The following is a 22,691-nucleotide window of genomic DNA, read 5'->3' as shown; positions in this document are numbered from 1 at the left end:
CTGACTTTCCGCGGATTCGGATAATTCTTAAATTCCGAATCTTGCAATCCATCTTTGTATGCATCTGTCACAATAACATATAAAAATGTATGCATTGTCGTTCGAGGATCTAGCTACTGATACTTATAGTTATAAAAGTTGTATTCTTTTGTAGAGATGCAACTTTTTTTTCTGTTGTGGTTTCTTCTCGTGGGTGTGAACTGGGGCGGACCCGTCTCATCCACCAATGACGCCACTGGATCGCAATGTTAATGTTTGAAAAACAGATCCTTTTGAATCTTCTTTATTTTCTAGTAAGTTTTTAATAGACTAATGTATAAATTATAAATAGTCTAAATATTCTAATTCAACTTGATACATTTTTTAATTATTAAAAAACAAAAAGTATTACACTCTGGTAATTTTGCAAATTTGGATTTGTATGTGATATGCTACTGGTTAATTATGACTTAATTTTTTTTTCAATAACAAAACTTTATGGCCAATCACAATTTTTTGTTTTGATAGAAAAAATTACCCAGCACAAATGTTGATATTGACAGGTGTTGGTTCAGATCAGGACCAGATTTAGGCCTACATATAAGCAACAAAGGCATTATCTTAGGGCCCCCAAGAATTATTTAGCAATGACGTATAATATCTGGATTTATAAAGGGACCCGTATCTTAAATAGCTTTTTAAGTCCAAATATGGAACTGCATAGAAAGAAGCATTATATTTTCTATTAAGAATATGTAGGCTACATTTTGTATTATTGCTAAACACACCCTCCTCCTCCCCCCCCCCCCTTTTTGAACTTGCAATAGATCAGCCCATGGACATAGCCATCATTTTTTTCTCCCCCTCCCCACCCCGCGCCATGTATATACATATGTATATATTTGTTGGCCTCCTTAAGTCGTAGAACAACTACGGTTCATCTCGCACACTTCCTCATGTGGCTGTGGAGCCCTTTTTGGAGAGACACTCCCGTCCACAAATATCGCAGGTTAAGGTGGCTTTTGCTTCGGTGGTGGAGGAGCTGGCCATTTTTCGTATTGTACGTTTTTCTTCCTGAGCTTAGACCCACGTTCTTTCACTGTCCATAGCTTTCTTGGTCAGTCTCTCTCTCCATCTGGTGCTGTCTAGAGCTATGTCTTCCCAATGGTCAGTATTGATGTTCACTGATTTGAGGTCCCGTTTTATTACATCTATGTAACGGAGGTGGGGGCGACCAGTTTTTCTTGAGCCAGTCGCGAGTTGTCCGTAGAGGATGACTTTCGGGATGCGCTTGTCCTCCATCCGGCGAACATGTCAAAGCCAGCGCAAGCGGCGTTGTCTGAGGGCTGTAAAGATGCTGTGAATACCTGTTCGTGCAAGGATCTCAGTATTGCACTTTTACTTTCCATGTGATTTTTAAGATCCTACGGAGACATCGCAAATGGAATGAGTTTAGTTTTCTCTCTTGCTTTGAGTAGGTGGTCCATGATTCACTGCCATACAGTAGTGTACTCATAACGCATGCCTTGTAGACTTCCATTTCGGTCACTGTAGTGGGCTTCTGGTTTTCCCAAACACTTGACCTGAGTCTAGCAAAGGTCGAGGCAGCCTTCCATATACGTTTTTTTATCGCCTCTTCTATAGACAGGTCATCTTGAATTGTGGATCCCAGATAGCAGAACTCATTTACGGCGTTCAGCTTGTTATCGTCAATGAGGATGGAGGGTGGTGCTGTAGCAGGTGGTCCCATTACGTTTGTTTTCTTCGCGCTAATAGTTAGGCGATATTCTTTACAGGTCTGAGAGAAGCGGGACATTAGTGACTGAAGTTCCTCTTGTGTGTGTGCCACTACCGCTGCGTCATTCGCGAATAACATATCTCTTACGAGGGTGGTTATGATTTTAGTTTTGACCCTCAGTCTGGCAATATTTAGGAGTTTGCCATCAAATCTAGAATGGAGATATATACCCTCGGTGGATTTGTCAAACGCGTTGTGGATTAGCAGTGAAAATAGTATTCCAAAGAGGGTTGGGGCCAGGACACATACTCGTAGGCCTATAACTCCGCTGTTTATACTGAAACTTTCGGAGCTGGCACCGTTGAATTACACTGTACCCATCCTATTTTGGTGGAAAGATACGATTACATTTAGTAGCTTAAGCCCATCATTACCTATAAAATGCTTTCAATGGCATGGCATGCGTCTCAAATAGCCTCTGACAACCAGTCCAACTCCTGGCCTTCACGTGTGGTTCAGTTACTGAGCCTGGCGAAACCGTTAAATTATATTAAAAAAATTTAGTTCAAAAACCTAATCTTGTATTCATACTTACTTAGGACTTAGACTTGGATTCTTCCATGCCGTTCGGCACATTGAAGAGCTGTCTCCACAAAGAAATGACACTGGATATATCTGACGCTTCTTCCCACCTGGTGTCCATGAAAGTATGGCGCCAAGTTATACTTAGATGTCCTTGTTTGCGCTTTCCTCGTACTGGCCTCCATGTCATCGCAACTTTTGGTATGCGTAATTCATTTTGTCTGGGAACATGTCTCACAAACATTATGCTATGCTCTGTCACTTCACTAAGTTGTTCGGCATAGGATTTCCTTGATTGGGACCCGATCTTTATAACTGACTTCTAAAATCCGTCTTAGAAATCTTTGTTGAGCCACATTTAGTCTTTTTTTCAATTTTGGCAGGTGACTTCCATGCAATTCACTGCACTTTATTAATGGACTGGTAGAAATTCGTAGTGACTATAGTTTGCTTTAGATTTTATATCGAAAAGGGCAGTTTTATCGGCAAAACCATCTGTTGTAGGGTTTTAAACTAAAAAATCTCTGGAGTCTTTTTTTTTAAAACAAACTCAAAACCCCCTTAGCCACGCTCATAGAATTAGGTGGCTGTAGTTTCCTTTAGAATAATATTGAAGAGGGGGTTTTCAACCTCAAAACTATCTGTAGGGGGGATTTTAATCTCAAAACCTAATTCTTGAAGCCCTCTGGATACTCTCAAAGAGTCTGGTGACAGATGTATGCTTTAGTCTAAAATTGAAGAGGGGGGTTTATCGTAAAAAAAAAATTTTGAAGGGGGTTTTAAAATCGAAATCCCCCTTAGCTATCCTCTTTGAATTTGGGGATTGTTTGCTTCATTTTTTTTTGTTTTATAGAAGAGGGGAGTTTAACCACAAAACCTCCTGGTACCGGTATTAAAATCTAACCTAAAATAAACAAAATCAAAGCAGAAATCTGTCACAAAATTCCTCTTACCCTTCAGGAGGGGGGGGAATTTTTAACCCCAAGATCCCCCCTCTGGCTACACCCATGGATCAACCCATATTTGAACTCTCCTCCGCACATACTTTTGGTCCTGTCTATTATAGCATCTGGGATTTCTAGTATCATTTATATCATCTGCCTCCCAAATGTTTAATATTAGTTAGTTACCGGTACATGTAGACAAAAACAAACTAGTTAATTAATTTAGAAAAATGTAAAAAAAAATATTATTTTTTAATTGGAAAAACAAGATTAAATGTAACAAGATTAACTAAGGTACCAGTGGCGTCATGGGGGGGAAGGGGGATTGGGCTGCAGCAGGTGACCACCAGTGTGTGACTCCCAAGTGAACAAACAAAGCACTTTTGCAACAGCAGACATTTTAAAAAAATATGTGCAAGTGATTACATACCAGAACATTTTTTTTTGCTACAAAAAAATTTGGGGAAATACCTTCAACTATGTACCAGTTGCATGGATATGAACACTAAATTGATTTAAAGAACTGTTTTCATTGAAGCTATGGAAATGGTGGTTAGTCTCGTTATTTCAGGAGACTAACAATTAGTCAATAATTATCAAATGACTTCAGTCTTCAGACATCAACAAATCTCAAATGCTTCTAATGTAAATTCCATAAAATGCAAGCATGAAAGGAGAAATTGAGATTTCTACAGATAATAATGTAATGGAAAGAAGGCATTTAATTATTAAATAGGTTGACTGTAAAAAGCAGCTTTAGCCTATTTAAAGAAAATTAATGTTACAATAACTCATTCCAATGAAATGGGCTATCATATTTGATGTTTATCAAGGCGCATGCCAGTAAACATGATTTACAAATGGAAATCCATCAATAAAACGGTCTGCATTACAATGTTACCCCCAAGCTGACACAATATTGTAGCTGTCAAATTCTATAATTCGCTTTTATTTTTGTCTCTTTTATCCTTCAATCCAACAGACCAAAAACCCCTATTATGGAGTGTGCACAAACACATTTTAGGCCCATAAGTTACAGCCTTCTTATCTACCTGCATTATAATGCGCCCCCCCCCCCCATTATTTTTCATTGAAACACCCCTCACCCAACAATACACTTTCTTGGCCCTTGTATATTCAGTGGTACAGCAAGTATTACAATAATATTGCATCATTTTTTGGCATTCGCTAATAGAAAGCCCTCATTCCTAACCTCAAATTTTCAAGACACTCCTTTTTGTTTTTATTCCTCTAAATGAAAGGCTCACAAAGCACAGTTTTAAACAATGCAAGAGCCCACTCCCATCCCCCATCTAAAGGAACATCCAAAACGTAGAACATTTTACAAACATTTTTTAAGTGAAAGGAATTATAATTTATTTTGAATTTTAGATGTTGGTTTGTTTGTTTGTTTGTTTGTTGATTTGAGGCACATCGGCACAATTTAGGCTTTCAAAGATATAGTTGTTAGAAATTGTGAATAAAAATCATTTTGGTAAACTGATGAACCACTGTGGTTTTGATCTTGAAAACAGCTTTGTTGTCCTTGGCTCAGTTAAGTAATAGAATGTTAAATTTTCACATTTTAAGTCCACAGCAAGTAGGAGAATTAGTGACTGTGAGTCAATGAGTGATCAGGACTAAGAATTTTATATTGTAGATTCTGAGTCTAGATAATTCTACTAGAAATCATCTCTAGAATTAGAACTAGACTCTTGACCTTTGATGCTAGATTGAAACTATATAGTAAATTATAGTAGAATAATTAGTATTCTAGATCTATTCAATTACTAATAAATTAATTGTTTTTAAAAATTATTCAATTATTCTAGTTTAGAAATTCTATTAAATTTATGCCTATATTATAGGAGAATCTATATTGATTCTATATAGATTAGATCTAGATTATTCTATATCGCCAATATTTCTAGAAATCTAGGAAATATAGCTAGAAGTAGAATTTAGTAGATCTACTTCTGGATATAACTACTTCACTGCTAGATCTTAATGGCTGCCTGGTTTATGGACTGTTGTTTGGTCATCTCAATGGTCCCAGTATCATACCCTGCCTACTGCCATCCCAGATCATCTTGCAGGAGTCCAGGAGGTAAAATTTGGACTATGAAGTAATAGATTATCTTAACTTTAAATCTGAAGAAACACCCAAAATATATTTTAATAAAACATTTTAGAAACAAACAAACATTTTACTCTACTTGTCTTTGAAAAAAAATAATTTTTACCTTTTATTTTTCATTGCATCTAATCTATAGATTCTATCTAGAATAATCTATCTAGAATAATCCAATCAGGTATAGTATAGAGTATAGATAATTATAGGTAGAATAATAATTGGTTTTATCCTATTTCAGTTAAATGATTATAGATCTAACTATTATATATATAATGTATATATCTAGTTATAAATTACTACTTAGTATTACTAGATTAGATCTAAAATCTAATCTAGATATATATAGATCTAATAATAATAGATTTTTAATAGTTTCATTACAATACAATGAACTTGAAATTTTTATCAAAGTACCTACTCTAGATCTAGAGTTAGAGTCTAGATCTCATCTTCATCATCTAGATTCTAGATCTAGATTATTCGGTAAAACTTCCCATCATTCTAGATCTATCTAGTATTCTAGTCAATCGAAACTAGGAATCTAGTCTATTAAGTCTTACTAGGGGCCTTCGATGTAAAGTTTTACCAGGTGATGTAAATTTTAAGTTTTACCAGTTATTCTACTATTATAGTTAACTCTATTCTATAATCTATATCTAGACATCCTAGGCTAAGCTAATGCCTTATAAAAAAAAATATTTATCATAATCTCCTCTTGACTAGATCACTAGTCTCTATATAAAAACCAGTACACTCTTGATCACCACTAGAATGACTAGATTAAGTAGAAGTGAAGTCACTAGTGACTAGTCAAGAGGACTAGATCTAGATTATTAATATATTAAATAATAAAATTATTATATAGTAATAATATAGCCTAAATATTATTATATTAAATTAATGCCATTATTTTATAAATCATTATATGTAGTATAGCCAGTATTACTGAGTATACTGTATGTATAGCTATCCAACTATCGGCTATTCTATAGTCTATAGGCTATTAATCAGATCTAGATCTACTATGACTATGATCTACTATAATCTAGATTTCTAGAATATTCTAGAGTATAAGAGCTGTTAGATCTAGATATCTATAATAGTATCTAGATCTAGATAATAAGAAATTAAGTAACTAGACTTTTACTCTTACTCTTAGGACTTAGTAAAAAATCCAGATAAAGTCCAGATGAAATCTAGATCTAGATCTATCTACTAGATAGATCTAGATAAATTAAAATTATCTAGATTTTATTGAAGATTCCTAGAACTAGATTACTAGATCTATATTAACTATATATGTCTGTCTAGTCTAGTAAGTCTAGTTAGATCAATAGATCTAGTTACTAAGTACTAAATAACTAGAAATAGAAATAATAGAATGTCCAAGTCTCGTCTAAGTCTAGATCTACTACTAGATAGTCTGATTACTGATACGATGAATATGTACTAGATCTAGATCTAATATGTAGATCTAGATTCTAGACTAGACTATGATTCTTTCCATTCAATTAAAGTCATATTTATGGATACCGAATGGTTGGTTTATCACTGACATCAGTACAGTAGATCTAATAAAATAATAATAATCTTTAATCATAGACTAGATCTAGATCTATATAGATCTATTAATTATTATATTACAAAAATGGACTGCCAGCACTAAGACTAAGGTAACTAAGAATTAGAATAAGTTCCATTCACCGAGGCGTCCTTGGTTGCATGGTAAATTGACTTCCGCTAGAATTTTTTACTATATAAAGAAACCATTCACGAAGATTTTTATCACCACTTTTACAGCAAATCATAAATGGAAACTTAATTGTCATATACGATGTTACAGAGGTAGGTGTGCACAAATCAATTTGTGACCTAGATCTATGACTATAAAGCTTTGTAACTGGTTTTCTTAGCCAATATAGACTAATTAGCCAAGCCTGTATTTCGTGTATTCTTGTTTACGACATTGATTGTCTGCTAATTGGTGCTGCCAGTTTGGATTATTTGTTTTTCTTTTTTTTTTAATCACATTTCATTATTATTATTATTATTATTATTATTATTATTACAATGTATATTTTAAATGTGATAAGCGATTTACTGAAAGAGTCAATACATTTTTGAGAGTGTCATTTATTAACTTTGTATATAATGGGTGATATAGGCTTAAGTTAAGTCTGTGAATGAGTCAGTCTAAATAAAATAACAATATAGTGAGTCAATAAGCCTACAATCTTACATCTTTACCAACTTTTGTTTAGATCTACAAATATTTTTTTTTATTCAATTTGATTTTAATTTCAAGATAATGTGCATTTTTATCTATAGTCATGGAAAATCAACCATACAAAAAATGAAATCAATTATGTATGTATGACTAACTGAAAAATCTGCATAAAAATATCGGCCTTCACGTTTTGTTTTTTTTTTGTTGTTTTTTTTTTAACAAACTAGAATCTCAAATAACATTCAATTCTTCTAAAAGCTATAAAAAGATCTGATATTGTTTCGAATAATTCTTCGCCCAATAAAATTTTAGAATCATTAGGCCCTATACCCATACAAAGTGAGAAAGTGATTGTACACATAAACATGTAGACTTTCACCCAGATGTAGTGACCTATGGCTATAAACTTTATATACAAATACGACCGTACACACAACACACTAATATATATATATATTATATATATAATTATATAATAATAATAATAATCTTTATTATCCGTATGGAAATTTGTCTTACAATTTGTGCATTACACCAAACAAAAAACATTATAACTATAAGAAACCAAAGTGTACATTCACACCAGACATAATTTACATGTGGCAAAGTTTATACCAGATTGTTCTTATTTAATGATTTGATTGCCAGGGGAACAAAAGAGTGTTTGTGTCTGTTTGTCTTTGCTATCGGTGTCTTAAATGTATCTCTTTTGTGATGGTAAAATCACAAAATCCTGACACAAAGGGTGATTCTTTATTTCGAGGATCTTGTTAGCTTTTTTATAGATGTTTGTCTCAAACAACTGCCCAAATGGGGTTTGTTTTTTGCCAATGATTTTACCAGCAGCATTTATGATTCTATAAAGTTTATTTTTATTTTTAATGCTCAGAAGGCCATGCCAGGCAGTGATATTGAAACTTAAAATATTGCAGATGTGAGCGTGATAAAACATAGCAAAGACCTTTTCGCTAACATTAAACGAGGACAGTTTTCTTAGTAATCGTAATCTTTGCTGCCCTTTTTTGCTGATATAATCAGTATTTGCAGTAAAATTTAGTTTATTGTCTAGGATAGTACCAAGGTATTTAAAGGTTTGCACAATTTCAATAGTCTCTCCAGTTACAGAAACAATATCATTTTCCTTCTTGTCCCTACGAAAATCGATTATCATCTCTTTGGTTTTTTTCACATTTAATAATAAAAAATTATCCTTACAGTATTTTTCAATGTGTTCTATTTCTTTGATATATATATATATATATATATATATATATATATATATATATATATATATATATATATATATATATATACGCCCATGATATATATATATATATATATATATATATATATATATATATATATATATCATGGGCGTAGCCAGGGGGTGTTCAACCCCCCACCCCAAAATGAAATCCCCCCCCCCTGGGGGATCGGAATTTGGTGACTGATTTTTTGCTTTGATTTTGTTTATTTTAGGTGAGATTTTAATACTAAACTATCACTTGCCCCAGATTTCATACAGGAATATCTAAACCTAAAAAAAGAAACACCGACTTGAAAAATTACTCTGGAATCCTCGATACACTATAATGAATCTCCACCCTGGACGAAAGCCCTCTTCCTACTATAAGGGACCATATTGAAAACATAAAAAGAAAATCTGATTACAGACCAACAGAACTCAAGGAAATAGTGAACTGTTTTCTACATACCAATTACCCTATCATTCAGTGGATCAGAGTTTACACGGATGGCTCATCCCATAAAGCCACCACAAATGGAGGAGATGGAATACTTATCGAATGGCCAGATGGAGGAAAACTAGAAAAATCCATTGCAACTGGAGATCTCTCTGACAGAGCAGAAAGGGAAGCACTAGCACTAGCTGCTACCATGCTAGCAAATCATCCAAGTTCCTATCACAGTCAGATTGTCTTTCTAACAGACGCGAAAACAACCCTGCAAAGCTTGCAAAACTCTGATCCCCTTATATTAAAAACCTCAGAACAGCACTTACAAAGCTCAATAACAACAGCAAAAAAACTGTTATTCAATGGATACCAGCTCACATACAACTAGCAGGAAATGAGAAGGCTGACACACTCGCCAAGAGTGGGAGAACAAACTCACAAGTAAACTCTGCACTCTATCCAGAAGAAATTAAATGTAGATAAAATAAATAAGAAATGGACGAGCTCCCATCCAAATCACAAGCAAGATGACGCTTACTATAAGCTATCCCGACAAGACCAACGTCTAATCTTTCGACTCAGGACCGGACACAACAGAATGCGACAACACATGTACCGGAAGCTCTAAATTGGAACCAGTGAAATCTGCCCATGTGGAGTATCACTAGAAAATGCCGACCACGGCCTCCAAAACTGCTCTCTCTACCAAGAGGCCCGTATAAGACATTGGCCCCAAATCACCCCAATAGAAAGAAAACTATATGGAAAGCTCCCTGATTTGGAAACCACTGCGCAGTTCATCTCATGTATTGGTCTAGTCATATGAACACTCCAACATAACAATGAGAACGATGAAGAAGAAGAAAACTTGCCCCAGCACAGCTAATGAGGTTTTGAGTTTCAAACCCCCCCCTACCAGGTGTTTTTGAGTTTACAACCCCTACAAGGGGGGGGGGGGTAAGTTTAAAACCCCCTACCAGTGGGTTTAAGTTTAAAACCCCCTACCAGGGGTTTTCGCAGTTAAAAATTTCCCACTTCTTTAAAACAAAAGAAAATAAATAAATGCAAACGACAATCCCCCAAATTTTACAAGCACAGTTAAGGAAGATTTTGATTTTTAACCACCTTCCAAATTTACGATAAACCCCCTCTTCAATATGAAAAAAAGAAAATTACTCACTCAAAATTCTATGAGCGTAGCCAAAGGGGTTTTGAGTTACCCCCTACCCTCTCTTCAGTAGGGTTTGAAGCTAAAAAATACCTCTTCAATACCTGGTATAAAAAAAAACGCAAATTACGCACTCAAAATGTTATGAGCGTAGCTAAATGGGTTTTGACTCAGTTTTGAATTTTGAGTTTCAAGCTAAAAATACCTCTTCAATATGAAATTAAAAGCAAATTATGCACTCATAATTTTTTAAAAGTTTAAAACCCATCCAGATGGTTTTGAGTTTAAAATCCCCTTACAGAGCGTTTTGAGGTGGAAAACCTCTATCTTCAATATTATTCTAAAGCAAACTACAGTTACTAAATTCTATGACCGTAGCGAAATGGGGTTTTGAATTTTGAAAAACAACATAACTCCAGAGATTTTTTAGTTTAAAATCCCAAACAGATGATTTTGACGATAAAACTTCCCTTTTCGATATAAAATCTAAAGCAAACTACAGTCACTTAATTCCAAGAGCGTATACTCCTGAGATTTTTTAGTTTAAAATCCCAAACAGATGATTTTGACGATAAAACTTCCCTTTTCGATATAAAATCTAAAGCAAACTACAGTCACTTAATTCCAAGAGCGTATTCAAAAGAGGTTACACATTTCTAACAGTGGCGGGGCTCAATTAATAAAGTGCAGTGAATAGTCATCTGTCGAAATTGAAAAACACTAAATGTGGCTCAACAAAGATGGCTAAGACAGATTTTAGGAGTCAGTTATAGAGATCAGGTGTAAATCAAGGAAATCCTTTGCCGAACTGGGAGTCGACCCCTTAGTAAGATTGTGATAGAGCGTCCCATGGGGTTTGCGGGGCATGTTCTCTGACAAGATGAATTACGCAATAATATGAGTTGCGATGACATCCTAGTACAACTTGGCGCCACACAGTCATGGAGGTCCTCAGAGCAGGTGGGAAGAGGCTTCAGACATTATCAGTGACAGATTTTTGTGGAAAAAGCTTGACAGCAAATGCGCCTAACGGCGCGGGAGGGTCTAAGTCAGTAAGAATAGCATATTAGGTTTTTGAAATAAAACTTTTTAATAGCAGTAAAATGCACTGTACATACCTCAAAATATGCATTTTGTTGGCTTTCAATATCAGAAATAGTGCACAATAAGCGTCTTCCGAAAGAATGATGGGTCAGAATGTATACACACACATACATACATATAAATATTTTTTTTTTGCCGGGGGGGGGGGAGAAAAAATATTCCCCCCCCCGAAAAAAAATCCTGGATACGCCCATGATATATATATATATTTATATGTATATAATAGTACACCATTTATTTAAATGCCCCTTTTTTAAGTTGATAAAATAATAATGTGTTTTTATAAAAATCTGGCTATGCCTATAATACTATTAATAAAATTATGACTAAAAATATTATGAACGTCGAGTTGCTAGATTCATCATCTTTGTGTGTCTGGTAAACCCAGAGAATCAAGATATAGAATCTATATAGGCCCCCTATTATATAGAATCTAGCTCTAGACTAGATCTAGGATAAATCTCAAGTCTAGATAATCAGCTTCATCTTACCTTGATCATGGCACGATCAACATGATGATTAATCTAACTTCCTGGCTTGTTAACGTAAACTTCTTCTTAGCCTTAGCTTCTTCATATGTGAATCATGAATGGAAGTATGAGAGTGCTTGGCTCACTGTGTCACAGTGTTCTTTAAACTATTTGAAGATTTACTGTCACCACCTCAAAGTTGGTGCCATAGAGTAGAAACCCTAATTCTGTATTGTGTATGTTAATTCCATATTGTGAATCTTATTCACAACCCATGTTGCACTAAGGTGAACACTTTTGACCTTAGGTGAACCAGGGAGTTAAAGGCAGTCAGTCCACATAGAGATCTTGTAGCAAGCACTTGTATTGAGTCACTTAATATATAAGCAGTAGAGTTAGATGTTTAAAGTAGTTGGTTATAGAATAATTACTAAGTTGTGATATTCGTATTGTTATGACTTTGCCATGCGCACCGCCATCCAAGATGGTGCAGAAAGAAGGTGCGCACTATCAGTGAACAGACAAGTCGGATGTTGACATAAGAGACTAACGATTTCCGCCCAAGTCTAGAGCCAATATGGAGATGCTGTGCTCAAGGCAGATGTCCTTTGTGTTTGTCATGTCTCCGTGTAAATAAACGTCAATGTCCTCGTTGAGTTGCCTCACTTAAGTTATTACAGTATATTACTGTTGGATTAATACTGACCATTCCTGGGTCGAGTTGTTAAGTTATTACATTGGTGTCAGAAGTGGGATTATAGGCGACTCAACGAGAGGAGGTAGGATTCTAGCACAATGGCATCTTTGAAACAACTAGACCAGCTTTTAGTTAAAGAGCTAAGGCAGGAACTTCGTTACAGACGTCTAAAGCTTGGTGGTAGCAAGGAGGTGCTTACAGCTCGTCTCCGGCAAGCCCTAATTGATGAAGACGAAGATCCGGAGACCTACCTATTTGAAATTGAACCGGAGATTTATGAGCTTATTGGCAAGATAAATGAAGGTATTGATGCAATGTGTGAACAAATGAACAGTATGGGGAACAAGGTAGATAAAATGGTGTCTCAGCTGAAAGAAGGAGTAGACTCGTTGGTAAAGGAGCAGTTGCCTGTAGAATCGTTGGTCAAGAAGTTGCGTGGTCAAGACTGTGGTTGCACAAACAGTGGTGACGGAGACGCTGGGGATTTGAGCGCCGTCTGTGTCTGTGTTGTGGGCAAGTCTTGTGGTTGTGACTTTCAAGACGAGAAACGTGATGGCGATTGCTGTGATGATCTCAACGGGATGTACCGAGTCGAACGGAAGGAGACAAAGGAAGAAACTGAAGTCTGTTATGTGCCTGAAGCGTTTGTTCCTGTTGTACCTGTTACCAGTACCTCAATGAGCCGGACAGATCATAACAACGTTGGGTCTGCGTTCAAGCCTGTTGCTGTGGACTTTAAAGACCTCTGCCTATCTTCCGGTGCCTACGAAGGAAATTCGAAGCTCGACAACTGCATCATGAAGTTAACCATGAATTGTACGTGCGGCGCATCACACATAAAATTTAGATGCCAAGAAAACCACCAACAGGACATATGTACTTCTACCATCATCATCGACATTGACATAGATGAATGTCAATCAAACCACTCTAAATCTGAGCTGTCAAGAGGAAGACATTTTCCACTTGAACCTGAAGAGACCTATCTTCTGGACGTAAGACTGTTGTCTGAGGATGACTTCGGTGCATTGGACTTTGCTTGCAACGTGGCTGCAAGCGAACCTGAAGCTCCCTTGAGAGGCGTCTGTCGGGAAGGTCTGCTGAGACAGCGTGTCCGATCAACGTCTGTGCTGAAGAAAACAGTGCCCGACACTATCTCTTTGTGTGGCAAACGGCCACGTCATCATCGCAACAACAGCCTGGTCAACTGGAGAAAGAGAAAGCGGCACTGGAGGAAAACAATGCGGATGGCTTCGTGGGGAACACGCTCCCTGCCGCCTGTGGCTCCGACTGATCGACCTCCACCTGAACTGTCAAACCTCAGCTGCAGTGTTTCTTTTCGGGACGAAAAGTGCTAAGACGGGGGCAATGTTATGACTTTGCCATGCGCACCGCCATTCAAGATGGTGCAGAAAGAAGGTGCGCACTATCAGTGAACAGACAAGTCGGATGTTGACATAAGAGACTAACGATTTCCGCCCAAGTCTAGAGCCAATATGGAGATGCTGTGCTCAAGGCAGATGTCCTTTGTGTTTGTCATGTCTCCGTGTAAATAAACGTCAATGTCCTCGTTGAGTTGCCTCACTTAAGTTATTACAGTATATTACTGTTGGATTAATACTGACCATTCCTGGGTCGAGTTGTATGGTGTATTCACTATGTGGTGTTATATTAAACTTATTGTGTCTGCTACACCCAGCGTCATTTCATTATTCTGTGATTTGTAACAAGAACCCAATGTCACCACCACGCCTACATTGATAACCACAGCCACATTCATAACATATAAAATAAACCGGTGACATTTACTTTATCTTTACTAATGACTTTAATCTATATCTAGTTTATATTGTTGTAACTGGACTGTTATGCTGGTCAGTGTAACCCTATGGGTAATCAACCGACACATGTGTCACAGGCCTGTGTACTTAAAAAGGACTGATGTAAACATTCTCCGTGTAGGTCAACAGTGTTTTTTGGTTATCTGACTGAACTATGTGTTGTTTATAAGAAAGGTTGGGTCAAGTCTGGCGGACTGAGAGAGGAACAAGAAAGTTAAGGAAAAAGAACATTCATTTTTACAAGTTGTGTATAGCTGTTATATTGAGACATTGACTCCTTCCCATTTGTAAAGTATTTGATTGTTTTCTCTTCATTATTTATTACACTCATTAAAGTGCCTCGTTATATCAGAGTCCATGTTGTCTGGTTCTTGAATTGGCCACATTGTCTAGTCAAGGGTTTATAGAGAAACGTAACAATATCTATATTTTATATAATAATAATAGACCTAGACTCTTATACTATTCCTGTACACTATACACTGATTACACACTACAGATTTAATGTTTCTGATGAGCAATACTACTGTCTACAGCCATTGCCCATTAACATAGGCCCTACTCTTGTACTAGATCTAGCTCTTTTGATAACAACTTATATCTTGCATATATATAAACAACTGTACTAGATTAGACTAGACATTCTAATTGGTTATATTTTCTTTTTTCATTATTCTCAGACATTCCAGTAGGTACCAAATTGTGCTATTATTCACTGAAGATCTAGATCTTAACTTTTCTCTTAATTACCAAAGAAGTACACAAAGTGTAACATAATAGTATTATATGTACATTTGCACACTAGCGCGTCAGTGCAACACCGCTTGTGTTTACGTAATAAATGAGTTCCTAATATGTCTTCCCCATAGACATAAATAAATATAGACTGGCCGATAATAGAGTTTTATGAAACGAAAATTTGTGACTTGCATTTCTGTGTACTTTATTTATGTCTAGGAGTTTTGCTTCTAAGACTGAAGATCATGCAATTTTTCAATTTTTCAGAATTCGGAAATATGAATACAATAGATATACATGTTTTCAAGTTACATGAAGTTATTTCCTTTTTCCAGTCTATATTTATTTATGTCTATGGTCTTCCCTCTTAAACACTAGTTTGTTATTTGTGTAATGCAAATATTCTACACAAAGGATGTTGAATGGTACCCAAAGGGCTCTAATTGCTACCATTTAATGTGTGGATTCAAGTATTTACCCAGATACTGCCACAATATGTTCTTATTGTTTTCAAAGGAGTTTGCACACAGTGCCAGAAGCTGTATAAATACATTTAACAGTAAGTTTTTAAGTAATTAATAATTTATTTTTAAACGTTATGTAAGTCTATTTTAATTGTAAGAATCCATGTGCTATTTTATTTAAAGCTAACTTATAGGTGAATATTTACACAATATTGTTGTTATGTTGTAAATAAAACATATTATATTCCCTCCAGCCTGTGCAGGGTATTTTTAAAGTGATAATTGGCTCATGCAGGCCAATACCACTCTTTTGTTATCTAAGGTGTTTTCCTTCAAATTATACTTTCTTGCATAAGAATTAAATATATTTTGCAACAATTCTCAATTAGAAGTGCAGATTAACCAGTTATCTTGGTGGAAAAGGATGTCAGATGAGTTGAGAAAATGCTTAAAGAAAGTCTTTACATAATTCTTTGAACTAAGTCACTATAAATATTTTGGAGATTTAAAAAATTTAATAAGAATTTTATTATTGCTCACATTAAAAGCAATTGTTCTTTTCCGCAGATGTATATTTCAAGAAGAAATGATGCTTTCTTATTCCTAAGAGTTTATCAATAGGATGGATGCCACAAAACTCACTTGTTATGCCAGAAACTCTTCCTACGAAACTTCCAGTAAGTAAAAAAAAAAAGTTTCCCCTTTCAGACCTTGCGATTGATAGGGCAGATGATGTAAAGATCATCTGTTTCTGACAATCTGTTGCCTACGGTTAACGAGGGTGTCATGTGACCAGCACAATAACCAACCGCCTTTACTTTCCCCAAATTATGTCAGGTACCCATTAGAGCTGAGTGGACTCAGACTCAAATTAAAAATTCCAGGATTCGAACCCCGGTGCCCAGTTCGGAAGCCAAGCGCTTTACCGCTAAGACACCAGGCCTCCTTCCAGTAAGTGCAAAAAGAATAAAAGCAGTCTTCGAATTCTTCCTTTACATTTGCAAAGATATGTTTATAATTTAATGTATGCAGTAAAAAATTATGTTTCAATCACTCAGTACAATATTCAATGACTCTCTTTATTTGGGTTACCTCAGCATGTTGTGCAGAAATTTTCCTGAATTTTTTTTAAAATCTGTTCCCTTCACTTTCAAGTGCATTTAATGATTCATTAAATTTTCATAATATTTAGACTTACTTAGGTCCTCCTGCGCCGTTCGGCGCATTGGGCGGCAAGCTGTCTCCATAATGATCTGTCACTGGCAATGTCTGAAGCCTCCTTCCACCTGGTGTCCACTGTTCTGAGGTCCTCCATGAAGGTGTGTCGCCAGGTAATACGAGGACGTCCCTGTTTGCGCTTTCCTCTTCCATGTTATCGCAACTCTTGGTGTGCGTAATTCATTTTGACGTAGAACATGTCCCGCAAACCTCATGCGACGCTCAGTCACAACCTCATTAAGTGTTCGACTCCCAGTTCGGCAAAGGATTTCCTTGTTTGAGATCCAGTCTATGTAACTGACTCCCAAAATCCCTCTCATCCATCTCTGTTGAGCCACATTTAGTCTTTTCTCAATTTTGACAGAATACTTCCACGTCTCACATGCATATGTAGCAGTTGGAATGACGATTGTGTTGAGAAGGTGTATTTTTGTCTCGAGTCCAATGGCTTGGCTAGTCCAAATAGGCTGCAGCCTTTGGAAAATGCTCCCTGCCTTTCCTATTCGGCACGCTACATCATGGTAAGCATCTCCATCATTTGTTATTATGCTGCCAAGGTACTTGTCCAGCTCTTCAAGCTTTGACTCGCCAAGTCTGACGGGGATTCCCTTTGCCTTATATCCCACTCGCATAATTTTAGTCTTATCCAAGTTTATGCGGAGGCCGATTTTGGGTGTCTCTCTGTCTAGGTTCTCCGTCATTTCTTGAATGCATTTATTTGTAGCCCCGAGTAATGCAACATCATCAGCAAAGTCCAAGTCCGTCAATCGGAGTTGTTCATGCCATGGAATACCAAAGGCAGTCTGATTCATTGCTCTCCTCATTATGTAGTCGATGGCTAGGAGGAAAAGGAAGGGAGATAAGATGCACCCCTGTCTCACACCTGTCTCGATTGTACAAAACTCTGTTGTTCCCTCTTCTGTTTTAATGCAGCAACTAGACTGACTGTAAAGGTGTCGTAGGATCTGGACGAATTTTTCTGGGATACCGTATTCTCTAACTATTTTCCATAGTGATTCTCGGTCTACACTATCAAACGCTTTTTTGAAGTCCACGAAACTGATCGTTAGCCGTTGTTGGTACTCAAGACTTTGTTCTATGATATTTCGTAAAACGAAAATCTGCTCTGTACATGGTCTGCCTCTTCGGAAACCTGCTTGTTCTTCTCTGAGCCTTTCATCTACAGACTGTTGAAGCCGTCTCAACAAAACAGTGCTGAAAACTTTGCCTGGGACAGAGAGGAGAGTAATGCCCCTCCAGTTGTTGCAGTCTGCCAAGTTGCCCTTTTTTGGAAGCTTTACAATCACTCCCTTTTGCCAGTCCTCTGGGACTTTTGAAGTTCGCCAACAGAGATTTAAGAGATCAGTCATTCTGTTAACAATACACTGTCCCCCATATTTTAGCATTTCTGCTGATATCATGTCTAGTCCTGGTGCTTTGTTATTCTTTAGCACTGCAATGGCCATGGTAACCTCCTCAGCAGTTATTGGGTCTGTCTTGACCTTGAGATCATTGTCTGGAGAGGGGTCCTTGAATATGTAAGTTAGGTCTGGCGACAGTTTGTTAAGGGTCTCTTTAAAGTGCTCTACCCATCTTGCATCCTGTTCTTCTTTCGTTAACAAAGTTTTGCCTTGCTTGTCTTTTATTGGTGCCCCAGTGAGATCTCGGACAATACGATGGAGGGTTTTTGTGTCATTTCTGCTTGCAGCTGCTTGTGCCTCTTGTCCCTTCTGCTCAATCCAGTCCCGTTTATCTTGCCGACAGCTTCTCTTTACTTTCAGATCTGCTTCCCTATAGGCTTCTTCCGCTAGGCTGCGATCCTGTGTTTCATTTTTCTGATCTCGTCTACATTTGGCCTCTTTCCTCTCATCTATCAATTTCCATGTTCTGTCTTGTATCCACCGTTCCTTGTATGAACCTCGCCTCCTTCCGATAACTTCTTCCGCGCACCCAATAGTGGTATCTTTGAAGTTGGCCCACTCTTCTTCAAGGGTCAATATATCTGCAAGAGCCTCAAAGCGGTTCGTTAGTTTCAATTGGAACTGTGCTGCAGTATTGCCGTCTTTAAGCTTCTCTACATTAAATGGGCGGGGTCGTGTGGCTCGTTTTGTTTGGCGTTTCAATCGGAGTTTACATTTGCCACTGACAAGGTAGTGGTCTGAGCCGATATCAGCTCCTCTGCGGGTCCGCACGTCTAACAGAGATGGCCTCCATCGTTTGGAGATGCAAATGTAATCTATCTCGTTGAAGGTTTCTCCATTTGGTGATCGCCATGTTTTTTTTGTGTATTTGTTTGTGCTTAAAATATGTGTTTCAAATTGAAAGGCTGTTGGATGCGCAGAGAGAAATCAAGCGCTCGCCATTATCACTGATGTTTTCTGCAGAGCCATATGGTCCCATTACATATTCAAAGCCAGTTCGGTTGGGATTGATTTTGGCGTTAAAGTCTCCCATAAGTAGAATTAGGTCGTGAGTAGGTGTTTCATCAAGAGTGGTTTGTAGTTGATTATAGAAATTATCTTTGATGGTATCTTCTGCATCCTCTGTAGGGGCATAAGCTTGGATGTTCATAATATTACTGAATATAATGTCAAAGATTAAATATTGTTATTATTATACTATTCCTTTTTTTTTTTTGTAATATTTTAGTTTCATAATATGTTCCCATAGCATTTTTTTACGTAAAACCTCTAATATACTTTACTATACTCCTAATATAATTTTTAAGGAACTGTTTTGTTAGATGTTTTCAGAATTGATTATATCCGTAAAGGACTTGAACATATGGAAGTTTGGTACTATATGAAACTAAGATTGAATTGGTGACTTGTTATGAATTTAATGTATGTTGTTTCTCTTCCATCAACAGTACAAGAATTTGTCCAGTGCCTGTGATCCTCTGAGTTGAAGGAGAATGTGCTCCATATTACCTACTAGGAGCTTGCTGATAGCTGGAAGTTCATGAATACTATGTTGTCCTTGATTTGATGATTCTGAAAACTACCATTTCTGAAGACTTGAGCATTATTTCTATAATTTAAAAAAATCTTTTCAGGCAATATTGTGTTTATAATATTAAGAAAGTAAAGATAATATTGTTCTTACTAATATTATTGACTTATTAAAATAGACAGCACATCATTACCAATATTCACTTGTCAATAAATGTTAGCATTATTCAATTTTTAGTTACATGTTCAGACTATTAAATTTTATTATTTAAATTATAGCAACTTTCTCTTTCAGTCAAGCTTAAGATACATTCCTGTAAAAAGTCTATAATAATAAGTTAAAGTCGATGTAGTATTGTTCAGACACTTACAAGTTTAATCATCTATACTTCACAAAAAAAAGTGTTTGAATGGTTTTCATTTGTTTGTACATCAAATCTGTATTAATATAATTATCATTTTTAAATGAAACATTAAATACTGAAGATGACCATTTAAATTTCTGATGTAGGCCTATTCTCATTTCATAAAACAAACAAAATATTATCTGAAATTTCATCCCTTCATTGTAACTGTAACTGGCTTCATAAAAAAATGGAGTGATGACTGGGTTGACTATACATTTTTGTATAAATCAATGAATGTAGCTTATACTGTTCTTTTCCTCGTCTTGAAATGTGCGGACTGATAATTTGCTGTTGCATTTTGTTTTCATAAGTCAATGACACATGATACTCTAAATGACAAATATCTTCTACTCATTACAATAGCACATTTCCATGCTGTTTGTCTAAGTGGAAGCAGATAAAATTTGTTCCTCTATTTGCTGTACAATCTCAAAATTCATGAGCAGCTGAGAAAAAAAGAAAAGAAATTCAAACTAGTTTAGACATGTTATAAATATATATATATTTGCTAATAAAAAATGTAAGATTACTTTATGTTACAACAATGGACAGTATCTTTAAAGCTGATTTCAATGCAATCACAAGAAATAATTTTTTTCTCTACAATTAGGCCTGCTTTACTGATTTTTTTTTATGTAAATAAATTTTAAGCATAGGATTAAATATAACATGTACTTAAGGTGTTTTTTTACCTATTATTTCACAATGACAAGTAATTTAAAGTGATACATGTATGTTTTTAAAAATTACAACACACAATGTTATTGGAGAAAGTAAAAAAAAAATCTCACTTGTAGTAGATCCCCTTTAATTTGAAATTTAATGACAATTAATGACAATCAAATCAGGTTTTCAGAAGTAGTATGCTCCTTTAGTAAAAAGAAAATGCATTATAAAAAGTTTTCGTTTTAAATAAAATTTCTCTTGGGTGACTTGAGTAGAAAGTAATAGAAATATGAACTTCATTTAGCAATATGCTCACACTAAGCAGAAGAGGTTTTTACTAGTGAAAATTGTCTGTCCTAATAAGCTATTGAAACTACTGTCAGCTTCACATGATAGGAACTGTAAAGTTTGACAGTTCTTACTCTAAGACTTTTAGGTACCGGTATTATCTATCAAGAGCAGGGTAAAACAAGGATGGGTTTTGGCCATCAACACTATTCGGAATTGTTTCGTCTGTACTCTCATAGCGCCTTGGAAAATGGATGGAAGGCTTCTTTAACTGGCTTGACCAAAACGAGAAGACGACATAACCTGATTAGGGAACTGATGTTTGATGACGATGCAGCTCTCACTACCGTTCGCAGTAATGATTACAAAGGCTAGTCAATACTTCGACAGCTGCAGGTCTTACGATAACTCTCACCAAGACAGAAAAAAGGGCATAAAAAGTCAACATCATCAAACTTCATTTGAGTGAGGGCTTGAGAGTCTCAAATCCTCTCTTGCAAAAGCCCTGGACAGAATTACCCTGCTTTCTTGCGTAGTGCATACATGTCACCATACAGGTCGAGAATTTTTGGTTTCTCTGACCTATTGAGACGGAGATCAGCAAGTCTAGGGCAGTCAAACATAATATGAGGCACGGGGGCTTCGGGATTCGAAATTTGGCCATAGCCGTGAGAAACATGAGGCAGCAGGACAGTGGCCTGTCCTGCACTGTTATAATAACTTGCCATAAAACATCACAGAATGTACTTTTTCTATTTTATCATCGACACCATATATAGACCAAACATATTTTTCTTACATTTTTCAACTCGGAGAAAACTTTACATCTAGACGTATTACCTTTACTTTAGGCCTACACATAATATAGGACTTTTTTACAACTTATAAACGAAAGGTCATTTTAGCCTATTATGGTAAGAGCATATAGATCTAAATGTACCGGGTTATCCTTCTGAATAAGTCTTATATTTGGTTTATATATATATAGGCTATATTATCACAAGAACCTCAGTTCAATCAATGTCGTAAACAAGAAAATACACGAAATACAGGCTTGGCTAATTAGTCTATGTTGGCTAAGAAAATCAGTTATAAAGCTTTACAGTTATAGATCTAAGTCAGAAATTGATTTGTGCACACTTACCTCTGTAACATCTTCTATAACAATTCAGTTTCCATTCATGATTTGCCAGTGGCGTAGCTACCAATGTGCGGGTGGTGCGGGCCTCACAGGGCACCAAGTGGAGAGGGGCACCAAAATTCCCCCAGTGTGTATTAATTTCCTACTTCCCTGAGCGTTTCAGTAAAAACGACTAATTGTATGGACACGAACAAACATAAACTATTGTATTTTAAACATGAACTAACGATTTATAAACTA

General features: G+C 36.2%; 1 protein-coding gene and 1 long non-coding RNA gene across 8 annotated transcripts in view; one reads left to right on the top strand and one right to left on the bottom strand.

The window, feature by feature from the left end:
• Window positions 1–10,499, bottom strand: part of LOC106051098 (microtubule-actin cross-linking factor 1, isoforms 6/7-like) — a 76,446-nt gene extending 65,947 nt beyond the window's left edge. Inside the window, exon 1 of one of the 7 annotated variants that reach the window (XM_056036737.1) lies at window positions 10,479–10,499. Coding sequence is in view for 2 of the 7 variants with exons in the window: in XM_056036729.1 (XP_055892704.1) it covers window positions 7,082–7,206 (125 nt within the window). In the remaining 5 variants the exon portion in view is untranslated. Of the gene's footprint in view, window positions 1–5,217; window positions 5,421–6,530; window positions 6,646–6,910; window positions 7,384–10,478 lie in introns of those variants that run through there. The other 6 variants (XM_056036729.1, XM_056036731.1, XM_056036732.1 and 3 more) reach the window with 6 other exon arrangements.
• Window positions 10,500–14,335: 3,836 nt separating this feature from the next.
• Window positions 14,336–20,967, top strand: LOC129927449 (uncharacterized). The gene is made up of 3 exons (XR_008779059.1): window positions 14,336–15,875; window positions 16,348–16,457; window positions 19,868–20,967. It is a non-coding gene; the product is annotated as an uncharacterized LOC129927449 (long non-coding RNA).
• The last annotated feature ends 1,724 nt before the right edge of the window (window positions 20,968–22,691 follow it).

The sequence above is a fragment of the Biomphalaria glabrata genome, chromosome 7 (genome assembly GCF_947242115.1).
Source record: "Biomphalaria glabrata chromosome 7, xgBioGlab47.1, whole genome shotgun sequence".
NCBI lineage: Eukaryota > Metazoa > Mollusca > Gastropoda > Planorbidae > Biomphalaria > Biomphalaria glabrata.
This window is presented reverse-complemented; position numbering and strand designations above follow the sequence as displayed.